This window comes from Haplochromis burtoni, unplaced genomic scaffold (genome assembly GCF_018398535.1).
Source record: "Haplochromis burtoni strain Fernald_Lab_line unplaced genomic scaffold, NCSU_Asbu1 Contig_883, whole genome shotgun sequence".
Taxonomy (NCBI): domain Eukaryota; kingdom Metazoa; phylum Chordata; class Actinopteri; order Cichliformes; family Cichlidae; genus Haplochromis; species Haplochromis burtoni.
In genome coordinates this window covers 73,785-91,460 of record NW_024583244.1, presented here as the reverse complement: position 1 = coordinate 91,460, position 17,676 = coordinate 73,785, and the positions used below count along the sequence as shown (strand labels likewise).

The window sequence follows — 17,676 nt, the reverse complement described above, 5'->3', positions numbered from 1 at the left end:
CATTAAGGGGAGCAGCATTTAAGCCAGGAGGTGACTGCTGTTCGTCGCTGGATCGATTGTCTACCACGCGTTAGTGAAGTCAAGCTACAGCAAGTTTAGTTAAGAGTGTTTTCCTCTGTGCGTCGTTCTTAACCCTGTCTCCCTGTCTACAGAGCTTCCTGGATTTTTCCCCGTGTGATTCCCGTGTGGCAGTGTCGGAGTGTGAGCCTGTGATCGTGTGAGTGGATATTCTGAAGAACGCGTGCTTTCCCTTGGACTTCCCTGGAGACCCCTTCTCCCCCCACTCAGCTGTATATAACACCCCCCCCCCTTCTTCCCCCACTCACTGTATATAACACCCCCCGCACATTCTTGTATATACACCTGGTGACTTGTAAATAAACTCTCTTGTAGCATCAGACCGGAGTCCTGCGCTTGAGTCCTCCTCCAAACCGTAACAATAACGATCCAGCCATCATGGACTCAGCGGACTCAAACCCACCCAGCAACCCGTCCTCACCCCGGAGGCAATTCTGGAACGCCACGAACACATGCTTCGGCACATAAATCAACAACTGGCCGCACTCACTCAAGCCCTCGCTCAACGTCTACCGTCGGTAAGCCCACCCTCACCCCCTCCGTCTGTTTCTCCTCAGCTATCGGCTCCAAATCCATCTGCAGCCGCTCCGCCTGTTTCCCCCACGCCGGCTTCCACAGAACCTCCAGAGGATCGTTACCAGCGCCGGAGCCTTTCTCGGGTGAGTTCAATAAATGTGGTGGATTTTTGACTCAGATCACCCTACAATTCGTCAGTTACGAAGAACATATGAGACAGATGGGGCCAAAATCGCCTTTATGGTTCAATTGTTACGTGGGCCGGCATTAAACTGGGTGCAAGCTGTTTTAAGAACAGCCCCAGACATTTCTTACGAGGACTTCCTCACCAAATTTAAAAGTGTTTTTGAAAGAGGCACCGGAGCGGAGGCGGCTGCCCACAGACTGTTAAATTTGAAGCAGGGGAGGCGGAGTATGGCGGATTTTTCGGTCGAATTCTGGACCTTGGCCGAAGAAACTGGCTGGGGGCAGTCGGCATTGATACAGTGGGGCAAAAAAGTATTTAGTCAGCCACCGATTGTGCAAGTTCCCCCACTTAAAATGATGACAGAGGTCAGTAATTTGCACCAGAGGTACACTTCAACTGTGAGAGACAGAATGTGAAAAAAAAATCCATGAATCCACATGGTAGGATTTGTAAAGAATTTATTCGTAAATCAGGGTGGAAAATAAGTATTTGGTCACCTCAAACAAGGAAAATCTCTGGCTCTCACAGACCTGTAACGTCTTCTGTAAGAAGCTTTTCTGTCCCCCACTCGTTACCTGTATGAATGGCACCTGTTTGAACTCATCATCTGTATAAAAGACACCTGTCCACAGCCTCAAACAGTCAGACTCCAAACTCCGCCATGGCCAAGACCAAAGAGCTTTCGAAGGACACCAGGAAAAGTATTGTAGACCTGCACCAGACTGGGAAGAGTGAATCTACAATAGGCAAGCAGCTTGGTGTGAAAAAATCAACTGTGGGAGCAATCATCAGAAAATGGAAGACATACAAGACCACTGATAATCTCCCTCGATCTGGGGCTCCACGCAAGATCTCATCCCGTGGGGTCAAAATGATCATGAGAACGTGAGCAAAGATCCCAGAACCACACGGGGGGACCTGGTGAATGACCTGCAGAGAGCTGGGACCAAAGTAACAAAGGTCACCATCAGTAACACACTACAACGGCAGGGAATCAAATCCCGCAGTGCCAGACGTGTTCCGCTGCTGAAGCCAGTGCATGTCCAGGCCCGTCTGAAGTTTGCCAGAGAGCACATGGATGATACAGCAGAGGATTGGGAGAATGTCATGTGGTCAGATGAAACCAAAGTAGAACTTTTTGGTATAAACTCAACTCGTCGTGTTTGGAGGAAGAAGAATACTGAGTTGCATCCCAAGAACACCATACCTACTGTGAAGCATGGGGGTGGAAACATCATGCTATGGGGCTGTTTTTCTGCCAAGGGGACAGGACGACTGATCCGTGTTAAGGACAGAATGAATGGGGCCATGTATCGTGAGATTTTGAGCCAAAACCTCCTTCCATCAGTGAGAACTTTGAAGATGAAACGAGGCTGGGTCTTCCAACATGACAATGATCCAAAACACACCGCCCGGGCAACAAAGGAGTGGCTCCGTAAGAAGCATTTGAAAGTCCTGGAGTGGCCTAGCCAGTCTCCAGACCTCAACCCCATAGAAAATCTGTGGCGGGAGTTGAAAGTCCGTGTTGCTCGGCGACAGCCCCAAAACATCACTGCTCTCGAGAAGATCTGCATGGAGGAATGGGCCAAAATACCAGCTACTGTGTGTGCAAACCTGGTAAAGACCTATAGTAAACGTTTGACCTCTGTTATTGCCAACAAAGGTTATGTTACAAAGTATTGAGTTGTATTTTTGTTATTGACCAAATACTTATTTTCCACCCTGATTTACGAATAAATTCTTTACAAATCCTACCATGTGGATTCATGGATTTTTTTTTCACATTCTGTCTCTCACAGTTGAAGTGTACCTCTGGTGCAAATTACTGACCTCTGTCATCATTTTAGGTGGGGGAACTTGCACAATCGGTGGCTGACTAAATACTTTTTGCCCCACTGTAAGTACTCTCTTGAATAATATTTGTAATGAGTTAAAGAGAGAGTGTTGATGAGAGATGTTCCTAAGACCCTGTCTGATGTGATTACACTATGTGTGAAGCTGGATGAGCACCTACGGGCGCGTCGGGGAACCGGAAACTACATTTCCCAGAGGCCCCCGGGGCGCATGGAGACGTCAGGTGGGGGCGCGCCTAGCGGCAGTCACTCATCGGACAGCATGGAAGAAAGTGAACAGCCCATGCAACTGGGCCGCTCCAGACTGTCGCCCGAGGAGCGGTATCGTCGCTGGAGAGCCGGTGAGTGCTTTTATTGTGGCCGCAAGGGCCATATTGCCATGGATTGCCAGGCGCGGCCAAAAGACAGCGCCCGCCAGTAGCGAGGAGTGTACGGGTGGGCGAGGTCACCTGTTCTCAGTCTCCTCCTCGTCTCATGATTGCGGCTAAGCTAACGGTTCGTCTCAAGACTCATTCTCTCGATGCTCTGATCGATTCCGGGGCAGAACAGAATTTTATTGATGCCTCGCTGGCGCTGAAATTAGGTTTTAGCACGGAGCCTCTGTCTCATTCACTCCAAGTCACAGCCCTTAGTGGCCAGCGTCTTCCAGACATTACTCATGTCACAGAACCGATTTCCCTGTCTCTTTCCGGCAATCATGTTGAAACCATACAGTTGTACGTCTTTAAGCCCCACTCACCCACTAGTCTTGGGCTATCCCTGGCTATGTCAACATAACCCTGTGATTGATTGGAGGAAAAAAAGTATTTCGGGGTGGGGGGAGGAGTGTCACATGTCCTGTTTAAAAGCCGCCACCCCCGCCATGAGCCTACCACCCAATAAAACTATTTCAGAACCGCCTGATCTGTCCTCCATACCGTCTGTTTATCACGACCTGGCGCAAGTGTTTTGTAAAGATAAGGCACGCTCCCTTCCCCCTCACCGGCCGTACGATTGTGGGATTGACCTCCTCCCAGGCGCGCCGCTCCCGACCAGTAGGTTGTATAGCCTGTCTCGACCGGAGCGGGAAAGCATGGAAAACTACATCAATGAGTCACTTGCCGCTGGTCTCATTCGCCCCTCGTCCTCACCTGTTGCCGCTGGTTTCTTTTTTGTCACCAAGAAAGATAAAAGTTTACGGCCCTGTATTGACTATCGCGGCCTCAACGCCATCACAGTTAAAAACAAGTATCCCCTCCCTCTGCTGAGTTCTCCAGGGTGCCACCATCTTCACAAAGTTGGACCTGCGCAACGCCTACCATCTGGTGAGGATTAGGGAGGGAGACGAGTGGAAGACGGCTTTCAATACTCACCTGGGCCATTTCGAATATCTTGTGATGCCTTTCGGTCTCACCAATGCTCCAGCTGTGTTTCAGGCTCTCGTGAATGACGTGCTCCGAGATTTCATCGACCATTTCGTTTTCATTTACTTGGATGACATCCTCATCTTCTCCCGATCTGCAGTGTTGGGGAGTAACGGAATACATGTACCGCCGTTACATATTTAAAATACAAAATATGAGTAACTGTATTCCGTTACAGTTACCGTTTAAAAAGGTGGTATTCAGAATACAGTTACTTTGTTGAAATAAATGGATTACACTGCGGTACTTTCCTGTTTCATATTGTCGCGGGTCAGGACTGTTTGGGTTTTGTTTGACAGCTACGTTCTGTTGTTCCAGGCGGCAGCGTTACGGTTGCCATGGTTACAGGGCGACGCTCTCTCTCTCTCTGCGACTGTGTGTTTCCTGGGTGAGAGAGCGCCTTTTCGTTGTTGTTGTTGTTGTGCTAAGCTAACAGGCAGAATGCTACAAGCATAGCTCTAAAGAATGTAGCATCATGCAGTGTAGTCCGTGTTGCAGGGAGAATGGACTGCCATACACGTTATGGGTCTGTGAGCGCGAGGAGGGAGAAAAAGGGGAGTGGAAAGGTACGAGTTGTCATCGAGGAAAAACGGGAGCTGGAAGCATGTAAATATAATAATAACCACTGCAGCCAAGAAGAGAGCCTGACGAGCCCAGTGTAAGTAAGCTATTAAGACTCGACTGTACACCGTGTTCGTGTTTTCCTCCGAAAACAATAAGTTCCGTTGGAGCAGCCTTTCAACGCCTCTCTCTGTCTCTCGCAAGAAAAGTTGACCCACACAACAAAGTAAAGCTATTTTTCGGCTACGAGCCGACAGGGACCCCGCCGTATTAGTCAGAGGTCCCTTTACTACAGTTCGGAGTCGCGGACCTTCAGTAATAGTAATAAATCACACAGCAATAGTACATTCACGTTGTTGTAAAAAGCATGATAATATATTAAGTAATCCAAAGTATTCAGAATACGTTACTGTCATTGAGTAACGTAAGGAATACGTTACAGAATACATTTTGGGGCATGTATTCTGTATTCTGTAATGGAATACATTTTAAAAGTAACCTTCCCAACACTGCCGATCTGTCGCCGACCACAAACGCCATGTCAGGCAAGTCCTTCAGCGTCTCCTCGAAAATCGTCTCTTTGTTAAAGGGGAGAAGTGTGAGTTTCATGTCTCAACTGTTTCCTTCCTGGGCCACGTCATCGATCGGGGTAACCTCAAGACTGATCCCGCAAAGGTTCAAGCCGTTGTCGCCTGGCCGACCCCTTCCAACCGTAGACAGCTTCAAAGCTTTCTGGGGTTCGCGAACTTTTATCGGCGCTTCGTTCGCAACTACAGTAAACTGGCCCTGCCTCTGACCCGTCTTACTTCTCCCAAGGTTCCCTTCTGCTGGGATGAGCTGGCTCAACGAGCATTTGCCCATCTGAAGGACCGCTTTGCCTCGGCGCCCATTCTCGTCCAACCCGATCTCGACCGGCAGTTCATTGTGGAGGTGGAGCCTCGGACGCTGGAGTGGGGGCGGTGCTTTCCCAGCAGCAAGGAGGTAAGCTGCATCCCTGTGCCTACTTTTCACGCCGTCTCACCTCTGCAGAGAGCAACTATGATGTGGGGATCGAGAGCTACTAGCCATCAAGCTAGCCCTGGAGGAGTGGCGCCATTGGTAGAGGGGCTGCCCAGCCTTTGTGGTCTGGACCGATCACAAGAACCTGGAGTACATTCGATCGGCAAAACGCCTCAACGCCAGGCAAGCCAGGTGGGCCCTGTTTTTTACTAGATTCCAGTTTACGATCACTTACAGACCCGGTTCCCGTAATGTCAAGCCAGACGCCCTCTCACGCCAATTCGCCGCCTCCGAAGACGCAACTCGGGACTCTCCCATTCTACCGCCCACCTGTGTAATCGGGGCCCTGACCTGGGAGATCGAGTCGGCTATTCGAGAGGCTCAGCGGACAGAACCGGACCCCGGAACGGGCCTCCAGGGTTGCTCTTCGTCCCCTCCTCAGTAAGGTCACGAGTGTTACATTGGGCTCATACTGCCAGATTCACCTGCCACCCGGGGGTCCACCGCACTATTACCTTCCTCCAACGTTTCGCCTGGTGGCCTTCCCTTGCCAAAGACGTCCGCGAGTATATTTCCGCATGCTCGACCTGCGCTCAAAACAAGAGCGTCCATCAACCACCCTCTGGCCTCCTTTACCCTCTGCCGACTCCGAGCGCCCTTGGTCGCACATCGCTGTTGACTTATCACTGGTCTGCCCGTCTCGTCAGGTAACTCTGTGATTCTCACCATTGTGGACCGCTTCTCCAAAGCTGCTCATTTTGTCGCCCTCCCTAAGCTCCCCACTGCTCTAGAGACCGCCCGGCTGCTAGCTGACCACGTGTTTCGCCTCCATGGCATCCCCACGGACATTGTGTCAGACAGAGGACCGCAGTTCACGTCGCGTGTATGGAAGGAGTTCTGCAGTGCCCTCGGAGTTGCCTAATAATTATGCACAGTAATAGTCACCTGCACACACAGATATCCCCCTAAAATAGCTAAAACTAAAAACAAACTAAAAACTACTTTCAAAAACATTCAGCTTTGATATTAATGAGTTTTTTGGGTTCATTGAGAACATGGTTGTTGTTCAATAATAAAATTATTCCTCAAAAATACAACTTCCTCAATAATTCTGCACTCCCTGTAAGGTTGGAAACCTGCAGTCAGCTGAGACTGAAGAAGTCACTTGGATGAGTGACGAAATGTTTCTTCCACTGAAAATCCTATGTCCAGATAAACAGAATCGATTTTTAGCACTTTCACTTTGCTATAAGCAACCCATTCTGTAACAAATGTTTACAAAAGCAGTCTTCATGTCTAGGTGTTTGATTTTGTACACCTGGAGAACTGGAGGTGATTGGAACACCTGAATTCAATTATTTGGATGGGCTGAATATTGCACGTCATACCACCTTTCTGGTGGTATGACTCTGAAGCTGTTATCTCAACAGATAGCTGCAAAGGAAATTTCACTAGCAACAGATTGCACTACATTAAAAATTATTTGTAAATGTTTTTTATAATTTTTTTAAAATTACGCTTCCTCCAGAAGTAGAGACTACAATAGTCTTTCCTCAATGAGTCAATGACACACTTCCAGTCCAGTCTATTAATAAGGTGAACACCCAGGTATATGAAGCCCTCCACCATATTTACCATTTCTCCAAGGTTAGAAATGGTGTTCAACTCAGGCTTGGGCCTCCAAAAATATCTCACCATATCTTTTTCTTCTTGGCTTGGCTTGGCGTCCACTTCTCTATTCAGTTTTCACAAATGATCTGCCGTATGTCTTGGATAAATCTCATCTTGTAATGTATGCTGATGATTCCACCATGTTTTATTCAGCCAGTGGCAACTCTGAATTGACCAACGTATTGCAACAAGATTTGCTGAACGTGTTTTACTGGCTAAGTAAAATCAACATGATTTTAAACATCTAAAATCTATGTTAATAGGAAGTAGAGTACGCTTAGTCACAACTAACCAACACCTAAATCTTTCCATAGCTGGAATGGTACAGGGCCTGTATTTATATAGCACTTTACTAGTCCCTAAGGACCCCAAAGCGCTTTACATATCCAGTCATCCACACATTCACACACTGGTGATGGCAAGCCACATTGTAGCCACAGCCACCCTGGGGCACACTGACAAAGGCAAGGCTGCCGGACACTGGCGCCACCGGGCCCTCTGACCACCACCAGTAGGCAACGGGTGAAGTGTCTTGCCCAAGGACACAACGACCGAGACTGCCCAAGCCGGGGTTCGAACCAGCAACCTTCCGATTACAAGGCGAACTCCCAACTCTTGAGCCACAATCGCCCCAATGGTACTAGAACAGGTGACCCAAATTAAATTACTTGGGGTTACTATAAACCACCACCTTTCATGGTCTCAGCATATTGACTGTGTTATTAAGAAAATGGGACTGTGCATAGCTATGGCTAGGAAATGCTCCTTTTATATTACTTTTTCAATTATGAAAGGTGTCATTAATGCACTAGTATTATCTCATCTAGAGTACAATTCAATCATTTGGTCAGCAGCTAATAAGACAGATCTGATCAGACTTCAGTTAGTCAAGAACAAGGCAGCCAGATTAGTGTTAAGGTGTTCAAACTATAGAAATATCTATAACTTTCTTTGCTTTCAAATAAGCTAAATTATACTATGGCTTACTCGTATTTTTTAAGAAAGCAATACTTTTAAAGACACCATATTTTTTTTCTGCTCAGTTGCAGTATCCAGATGAAGTACATAATCATAGTACATGATTTTCAACAAAACACAATTTGGTAACTCCTCAACTTAAAAGTTGAGAAAGTAAACTGCCATCGGTCAAGAGAGGTAGCCCTCTGGAGCCTAAGACTGGCCAAGCCGAGTTTTTTTAAAAAAAAGTAATGACGTAAGATGTTAAGGTAACAAGTGTGCAATAGAGGGCAGATGGGGCAGAGTTCATCAATATTGAGACAAAACAGGATGTTTTCCAGAGTAATGGTATCTTCTCCTGGCTCAAACTAAGATTGAAGATGTGCTGTAAAAATGGACCTTCCATGACCTTCCAAGCTATATAGTTTGTCTTCCATATTTCCAACTATATCCATCACATACTGTGTATGCTACCATTGTATATAGTGTATTATCTTACTTTTTTCATTGATTGTACTTAATTGTATTTTTGTATTTCCTTCATATATCTGTACCTGAGCTGAGGTGAGTTTGGATGGGTCCTAGACTTAAGGTGTTAAACACATTGGCTCTATTTAGGTTTCCCACGGTTTAATAGTTCTTGTTCTGTGATCTTTTTCATTCCTGACCACACATCTTTCGTTTTCCCTGATCTTGTTTTCTGCCTGTTTTTGTAAATAATGTACCACTTTATAATATACCTCCTGTCCCTATAATGGTTTTCTCTTTTTCTTTTTATTGGCTTTACCTACAATGGCCATAATACTATCAGAAATACTTCAGAGATTAACCAATAAAAAAAAATGCCTAGTTTCAGCCCTGGTCTGAATTCTTCCTGACAAAAAAAGAAGGTAAGTCAGAGTAAATAATCACTTCCAAGACTTCTCTTATATTAGGGTTTTAAATGTTTAGCTTTTGGACTGAAACGGTCAAAATACTATGGTTTAGTATCATATCAGTCTTCTGTCAGTTTAGTGCCAGCACAACAAAAACACAGTTTCTGACCTCAGAGTCTCCAGTCTACATTGCCGACTCTCCAGAAAACCACACAACTGTTTCATTCCCGAATCCTGCAGCTTGTTCCCTCTCAGGTCCAGATGTTTAAGATGGGAAGGGTTAGACTTCAGAGCTGCAAACAGGCAGCTGATCTCTGACAAACTGCAGCTCCTCAATCTGAATAAAGCATAGGAAGTATTATCTGTTTAGAGATGAAAAAGATCCAGAATGTAGAAGTTGAACACAGAAGCTGAAAATTAAAATTCTAAATGAAGTATAACAAATACCAAAATATAAACAAAACAATGAGTGAAACAAATTAATGACTGTATACTTCTGTTTCACTAAATATGGAAATATTAAGATGATGTTCCTATGAGATATATATATGTAAGTATGTGTATATAAAAATAAAGGCGTTGAAATTTCAACTATGCATGGACTTAAACATGTGCAAACACACACACATATGCAGTGGGATGCAAAAGTTTGGGCAACCTTGTTAATGGTCATTATTTTCCTGTATAAATCACTGGTTGTTACAATAAAAAATGTCAGTTAAATATATCATATAGAAGACACACACAGTGATATTTGAGAAGTGAAATGAAGTTTATTGGATTTACAGAAAGCGTGCAATAATTGTTTAAACAAAATCAGGCAGGTGCATAAATTTGGGCACCACAAAAAAAGAAATGAAATCAATATTTAGTAGATCCACCTTTACAGAAATTACAGCCTCTAAACACTTCCTGTGGGTTCCAATGAGAGTCTGGATTGTGGTTGAAGGTATTTTGGACCATTCCTCTTTACAAAACATCTCTAGTTCATTCAGGTTTGATGGCTTCCGAGCATGGACAGCTCTCTTTAACTCACACCACAGATTTTCAATAATATTCAGGTCTGGGGACTGAGATGGCCATTCCAGAACGTTGTACCTGTTCCTCTGCATGAATGCCTTAGTGGATTTAGAGCAGTGTTTCGGGTCATTGTCTTGTTGAAAGATGCATTGGTCTCCAGAAACTGCTGATGCTGAGTGGAATTCATGTGTCCCTCAACTTTTACAAGATTCCCAGTCCCTGCACTGGCCACACAGCCCCACAGCATGATGGAACCACCACCATATTTCACTGTAGGTAGCAGGTGTTTTTCTTGGAATGCTGTGTTCTTTTTCCTCCATGCATAAAGCCCCTTGTTATGCCCAAATAACTCAATTTAGTTACATCAGTCCACAGCACCTTATTCCAGAATGAATCTGGCTTGTCCAAATTTGCTTTAGCATACCTCAAGCGGCTCTGTTTGTGCTGTGGGTGGAGAAAAGGCTTCCTCTGCATCACTCTCACATACAGCATCTCCTTGTGTAAAGTGCGCCGAATGGTTGAACGATGCACAGTGACTCCATCTGCTGCAGCATGATGTTGTAGGTCTTTGGTGCTGGTCTGTGGGTTGACTCTGACTGGTCTCACCATTTGTCACTTCTGTCTATCCAAGATTTTTCTTGGTCTGCCACTTTGAGCCGTAACTTGAACTGAGCCTGTGGTCTTCCATTTTCTCAATATGTTCCTAACTGTGGATACAGACAGTTTAAATCTCTGAGACAGCTTTCTGTATCCTCCCCCTAAACCATGATGGTGAACAATCTCTGTCTTCAGGTCATTTGACAGTTGTTTTGAGACCCTCATGTTGCTACTCTTCAGAGAATATTAAAAGAGGAGGGAAACTTACAATTGACCACCTTAAATACTATTTCTCATTAATGGATTCACCTGTGTATGTAGGTCAGGGGTCACTGAGCTTACCGAGCCAATTTGAGTTCCGATAATTAGTTCTAAAAGTTTTGAAATCAATAAAATGACAACAGTGCCCAAATTTATGCACCTGCCTGATTTTGTTTAAACAATTATTACACACTTTCTGTAAATCCAATAAACTTCATTTCACTTCTCAAATATCACTGTGTGTCTCCTATATGATATATTTAACTGACATTTTTTATTGTAACAACCAACGATTTATACAAGGAAATAATGACTATTAACAAGGTTGTCCAAACTTCTGCATCCCACTGTATATATACACCCTTTTGTGAATCGCTACCTCATTGTGGTGCATGGATTTGTGTGTCCCAGGGATCCCAGTGGGTAAGTTGTCTGTGTTGTCAAGGGCTTTGCCCTCCTGATAGGGTCTCCCATTGGTCCTGGTGAGACTAGTGACTGAGACATGGAATGTCACTTCTCTGCTGGGGAGGGAGCCTGAGCTACTGCGTGAGGTTGAGAGGTACCAACTAGATATAGTTGTGCTCACCTCAATGCACAGCTTGGGCTCCAAAACCAGACACCTGGCTAGACTCAGTCTGGAGTAGATCTTGGTGAGAGGCATCGGGCTGGGGGTGGCTATTCTAGTTTCCCCTTTGGTTTTTTCCAGTGGATGAGAGTTTTTTTTCCCTGCACCTTAGGGTCAGGGAATGGGTCCTGAATGCTGTCTGCGCTTATGTGTCAAACCACAGTTCAGAGTGCCCAACCTTCTTGGAGTCCCTGGGTGGGGTGCTTAAGGCTACTTAACCTTGGGACTCTGTTGCCTTTCTGGGACACTTCAATGCTCATGTAGGCAATGACAGTGAGACCTGGAGGGGTGTGACTGGGAGGAACGGCCTGACAGATCTGAACCCAAGCAGTGTTCTGTTACTGGACTTCTGCGCAAACCACAGTTTGTCCATGACAAACACCATGTTTGAACATAATGGTGTCCATAAGAAAGTAAGTTAAGTTTATTTATTAAGCCCTTCTCACAGACAGGCAGTCACAAAGCGCTGTACAGAAAGTTTAAAATAAACAGTACAATCAATCGATCTTATACACAATGTAAAAGGTTAAATGTAAGTTAAATAATGTGAAGAATATAAAATACATAGATCAACAAAATGCTTGTTTGAACAGTAAAGTTTTTAACTGATTTTTAAAAGAATCCACAGTCAACCATATGTAATTGTGGTGATAGACTGTTCCACAGCCTTGGTGCAACAGACTGAAAGGCTCTGTCCCCTTTCGTCTTCAGTCGTGTACGGGGAACAACCAACAGACTTTGAGTCTATGAGCGGAGACGATGAGCAGCAGTGTATTTTATATGAAGCTTGGATAAATAATCTGGGGCCTGGCCATGTAATGCTCTGTATGATAAAACAAGAATTTTAAAACAAATTCTAAACACTATTGGAAGCCAATGTAAAGAATATAAGATGGGAGTAATGTTAGCACGCTTCCTAGAACGAGTTGGTAGACTGGCTGCTGCATTTTGTATTGCCTGGAGGAGAGAGAAATGTGATTTATCCAAGCTGGTAAACAGGGAATTACAGTAAACGTGATGACACAAATGCATGGATGAGATTTTTCCAGTTCATCTAAAGAGACCATATGTCACAGTTTAGAGATGTTTCTTAAGTGAAAGAAACAGGAACGACAAAGATATTACATGAAAGTCAAGGCCCAGAGAGGAGTCAAATATTACTCCAAGATTCTGAATATTTGACTTGACAGAAGAACTGAAAGAGGCAAGAACCTGATTAATTTTAGAATGTAGCTCAGGAGGAGCTATGATCATGGTCTCAGTCTTGTTCGTGTTTAGAACGAGGTAGTTGCTTGAAAGCCAATCAGAAACCTGCGTTAACCTCTTAAGCCCCAACGCCCTCTGATACGGGGGCAAAAGGCAGGAGATCAGGTGGGCTTGGGGCTTAAGAGGTTAAGCACTGGACCAGGACACACACATGCACATGGACACCCTAGGCCACAGGTTAGTTATCAATTTTGTTATCATATCATCAGATCTGCTGCCATATGTTCTGGATACTTTGGTGAAGAGAGGCGCTGAGCTGTCAACTGATCAACAGCTTGTGATGAGTTGGATAAGGTAGCGGAGGAGGATGCTGGACAGCTTGGAGTAAATGTATAGTGAAGGTGCACTGGGAACACCTGGCAGAGGCCCCCATCCACGAGATCATTAACTCCCCCTCTGACAGAGATTCAACAGAATTCCAAGGGAAACTGGGTATATAGATCATCAATAAATCATGTTCAGCTCCATTGCTGAAGCTGCTACAACCTCCACACGGAGGTTGGTGCCTGTCATAGTGGTAACCCCTAAATCAGATGGGGGGCACCAGAGGTGAAGGGAGCCATAAGGCTCAAGAAGCAGTCCTATTTGGATTGGTTAGCCTGTGGGACTTTGGAGGCAGCCAATAGGTACCAACAGGCCAAGCAGAACGCAGCTTGGGCAGTCACAGTAACAAAAACTTGGGTCAAGGAGGAGTTCGTGGAGGCCATGGAAAAAGACTTTCAGACTGCCTCAGATAGAATCTGGTGCTCCACCCGCACTGTGTATAGTGCAGGTGGAGCACTGATGACTTCAACTGAGGATATTGTCATACCATGGAAGGAATGCTCCAAATATAGGGGGATCACACATCTCAGCCTCCCTGGGAAAGTCTATGCTGGGGTAGAAAACCCTTTCTCTTACTCAAACGTATGTTATATACTTTCATTTCTGCACAACATAAACAGGGCATCTTACCCCAGTGTTTCCAGTCTACAGTTTCGACCCTCCAGAAAGCCACACAGCTGTTTCACTCCTGAATACTGCAGGTTGTTCTGACTCAGGTACAGCTCTCTCATGTTGGAGGGATTGGACTTCAGTGCTAAGCCCAGACAGCTGATCTCCGATAACCTGCAATTCTCCAGTCTGAATAATAAATGAAAGATTTAAGTTAATTAGTTATGTGCTTGAAATTCTTCAGTGTTTTATAGTTTTCTTGGAGCTGAAAATTCAGATTCAGTTTACAGAAGTCCAGTAAAGTGAAACTTCAAATGGCTGAAGCTTGCAGAATGCCCGCCTTTTTTATCACATGGCTAACAAGCCGTAAGGACTCTCAGCCATGGGACCTAGAACCTGAAAAACAGGGCAGGAAGAGGGAGAGGGGAGAGAGAGAGAGAGAGAGAGAGAGAGAGAGAGAGAGAGAGAGAGAGAGAGAGAGAGAGAGGAGGAAAAAACAGCATTCTCCAACAGGGAGAATCTCCTAGCAACCCACGACCGTAACGCCCTCCCCCATAAAAATCCACCTCTAGTAAAACCAGTGCTCTGTGTGGTTAACTGATGTCCACTGGACAGTGCATCCGCTAATATATTGTCTACCCCTTTTTTATGTCTGATGTCCAAGTTGTATTCCTGAACTAGTAGAGTCCATCTCTAGAAGTAGGAGATTGGATTATTGATGTCATCAGTTCCCTTCTGGAGCCCCCATGGCACTGGCGTCCACCTCCAGGCTGAATGCTCTAATTAAATCTGGGGCGGCCAGCACTGCACAGGAGGGACTTAGCACCATCAAAGATGTGTTGGCACTCAGTGGTCCACTAAAAAGGTTCCTTTGGGCTACAGAGGCGGGTTAGAGGGGCCACCACGGTTGAGAAGTTCCAGCAGAAACACCGATAGTAGCCCACGAGGCCCAGGAACCGCCTAAGTTCCCGCCAGGTGGTAGGAACAGGGTAGTTTACTACCGCCGCCACTTTGGCATTCACAGGGCACACTTAGGGACCGACCCACCAGCAGTCACCCTCCTGTTCTCGGCCAGGATTGGTCCCAAAACTGACTCCCCAAGGATCATTCCCCCCCCTGCGGTGCGGGTGCGGGTGGACATGAAACTGTAAAACCTAAACTGGGCAAAACTAACAAAACAAACCAGAAACGAAGATGCAGGGAGGTCTGGGAAAATACACAGAGAGACACAGGGAGACCGAGGGAAACAACACAGACCAATTAGTTTAGGACGGGTGAACACACACTATAAGTACACATACCAGTAATCAGGGATGGGAAACAGGAGGGAAACACGCCTGGGGGACATAACAGCTGACGAGGTAGGGGAAACGTAAACAGAACACACTGACATAAGACAGAGACTTTCAAAGTAAAACAGGAAACACTTACACGTAATGACACAAACTCAGAAATGCAGACCAGACACAGATATACACGAACACTAACCGAGGAAGAACAGAACCAAAATTACAATAATAGAAAACACAAAACGCTGGGTCAAAAGGACCCAGGATCATGCCGTAAAATCTACAACACCACTCTCCTGACTCCACCTATCAAACAATATTCCTTTTTCCTTGCAAACTCAAGAAAGGTTTGCGTGGGGGGCCTACGGAGGGACCGGAAATGCTTTCTGTAAGCTTCAGGCACTAATTCATATGCTTTGAGAATGGCACTCAGTACCCTATCATACACTAAACTGTCCTTAACGGTGAGAGCCGCACACACCCCCTGCGCCTTACCCACCAGTTTATACTGCCTCAGCAGAGGCCAAACCTCTTTAGGCCAGTGCAAGGCTATGGCAATATGTTCAAATGCATTAAAATATGCCTCTAATTCTGTTTCATTCTTACCCACATCAAATCCTGGAGGGGCAAGCAAAAAATGAATAAACTTGAAACAGCTGAGCTGAAAAACTAAAAGCATCAGGCTCTCTGAGGCCAAAATAACAAACAAAAACACTCCCCCTTCCTATAAACAAAACACATGGTATAACTTCCCTCAAGAAAAAAAAAATGCAATACCTGACATCTCTGGCTGTCCACAAAACAGGAGAAAACTTTGGTCAAACAAAAATGGCGGAGAACCCCTACCAGCCTACACTGCTCTCTCTCACTATCACAGTATTCCAAACGTAGAAAGAAAACAGAAGCGCTATACACACACGGCGCTCAGAGCCTCCTATGGCTAACAAGCCATAACGCTACTCAGCCGCGGCACCTGGAACTTCAAAGACAGGAAAAGGGAGAGGGGAGAGAGAGGGAGAGAAAGAAGAAAAGAAAAACACAGCATTCTCAAACAGGGAGAACCTTCTAGCAACCCATGACCGTAACAATTGGCATCCAGTAAAAAGTGACCATTATCCTTTTGGTGTTGACTCTTAACAACTGACCCTTGTCCTGGTCAGACACCAACTAAAGAGAAACACTAACAAATGGAACAGCACTGTCACCTCTTATGTAGCAGGTTTATCAGACAAATTTTCTCCAATCACTATATCCCAGTGGACCTCAGACCCAGCCACACACTCAGACAAAAACTGGTTTATCAAAAGGACAAAACTCCCAAACACAAACTAAACAACGTAGTGTATGCTGTGCAGTGAGGAGTGCTCAGACCTCTTCACTGGAGAAACCAAACAGCCCCTCCATAAACACATAGCACAACAGAAGGGCAACATCGACAGGAAAAGACTAAGCTTAACATTTGAACCTAAAGGATAAAGGTCACTCTTTTGAGGATGCTAATGTTCACATTTTGGACAGAGAAGACAAAGAGTTTGTAAGAGCAGTGAAACAGGATTTATGTGCACTGTGTCTAAAACTCATTGAACAGAGGGAGTGGCTTAAAACTGTCTGCCACATACAATGCAGTTTTGAGATCCCTTCCCAGGTGCCTCAATTCCCACTCACATCTTGTGTCACGTGACCTCAATAGGTAATATGATAGGGAGACAACGTCTCACAGTGGTTTCACCCAAAACCTTTAGTGCTAATAACCCATGCTGTTTTTTATACCTTGACTTATGTGATGAGGGGCATGAGAGGGTCTATGAACCACTTAAGGGACAGCTCCCACTGAGGTTTAAATAGATACATGGGACTCCACCATTTTGTTTTACAAGAGAAGCATATTGGACGTGAGGTGAAACGTCTTTGCGAAACTTAAAGGAGCCTAGTCACTCCCTTTCAAGCTCCTTAGGTCTCAATGCATGGTAAGGCGCTTGTCTTGATGCCAGTAGCTTCTATCTTCTCCTTTGGCCAGCTTATTATCCTTGCAGGGTCTCTGATGACTAGCAGGATGTAGGTGTTGAATGTTAATCTTCCTGACCCCTCAGCATTTGCTTTACTCTCTGCAGGTATTTGGTGGTCGTGGTTTTCCTTGCAACCCCTTCATGGATCCTATTTGCCTTTGGGATTCCAAGGTACATGTAGATGTCCTCAGTGTCTGCTATGTTGCCTTCTAGTAGTGCAGTCCCTTCCATTTTGACTACCTTTCTTCTCTTGGTTACCATCCGACTAAACTTCTCCAGTCCAAATGACATTCCAATATCATTGCTACAGATCCATCCATGTAGAGGAGGTGGCGAATTTTTGATCCATTCTGACGTTAGTATCCACTATTGTTAATGATCTGACTAATGATCTGGGGTTCAGATCTACAGGGAGTGCAGAATTATTAGGCAAGTTGTATTTTTGAGGAATAATGTTATTATTGAACAACAACCATGTTCTCAATGAACACAAAAAACTCATTAATATCAAAGCTGAATGTTTTTGGAAGTAGTTTTTAGTTTGTTTTTAGTTTTAGCTATTTTAGGGGGATATCTGTG

The 17,676-nt window shown here is 45.1% G+C and overlaps 1 protein-coding gene and 1 long non-coding RNA gene across 2 annotated transcripts in view; both read right to left on the bottom strand.

Moving 5' to 3' along the window:
* LOC102312940 (leucine-rich repeat-containing protein 30) overlaps positions 1-902 on the bottom strand; it is a gene marked incomplete at its 3' end in the record, with an annotated part of 34,184 nt that extends 33,282 nt beyond the window's left edge. Inside the window, 1 exon segment of the mRNA XM_042215968.1 lies at positions 851-902. Coding sequence (XP_042071902.1) covers positions 851-902 — 52 coding nt within the window.
* A 7,564-nt stretch (positions 903-8,466) lies between these two features.
* Positions 8,467-17,599, bottom strand: LOC121812850. Its single transcript, XR_006053364.1, has 2 exons — positions 13,824-17,599; positions 8,467-9,437 (listed from the first exon to the last, which is right to left on the bottom strand). It is a non-coding gene; the product is annotated as an uncharacterized LOC121812850 (long non-coding RNA).
* Positions 17,600-17,676: the final 77 nt, after the last annotated feature.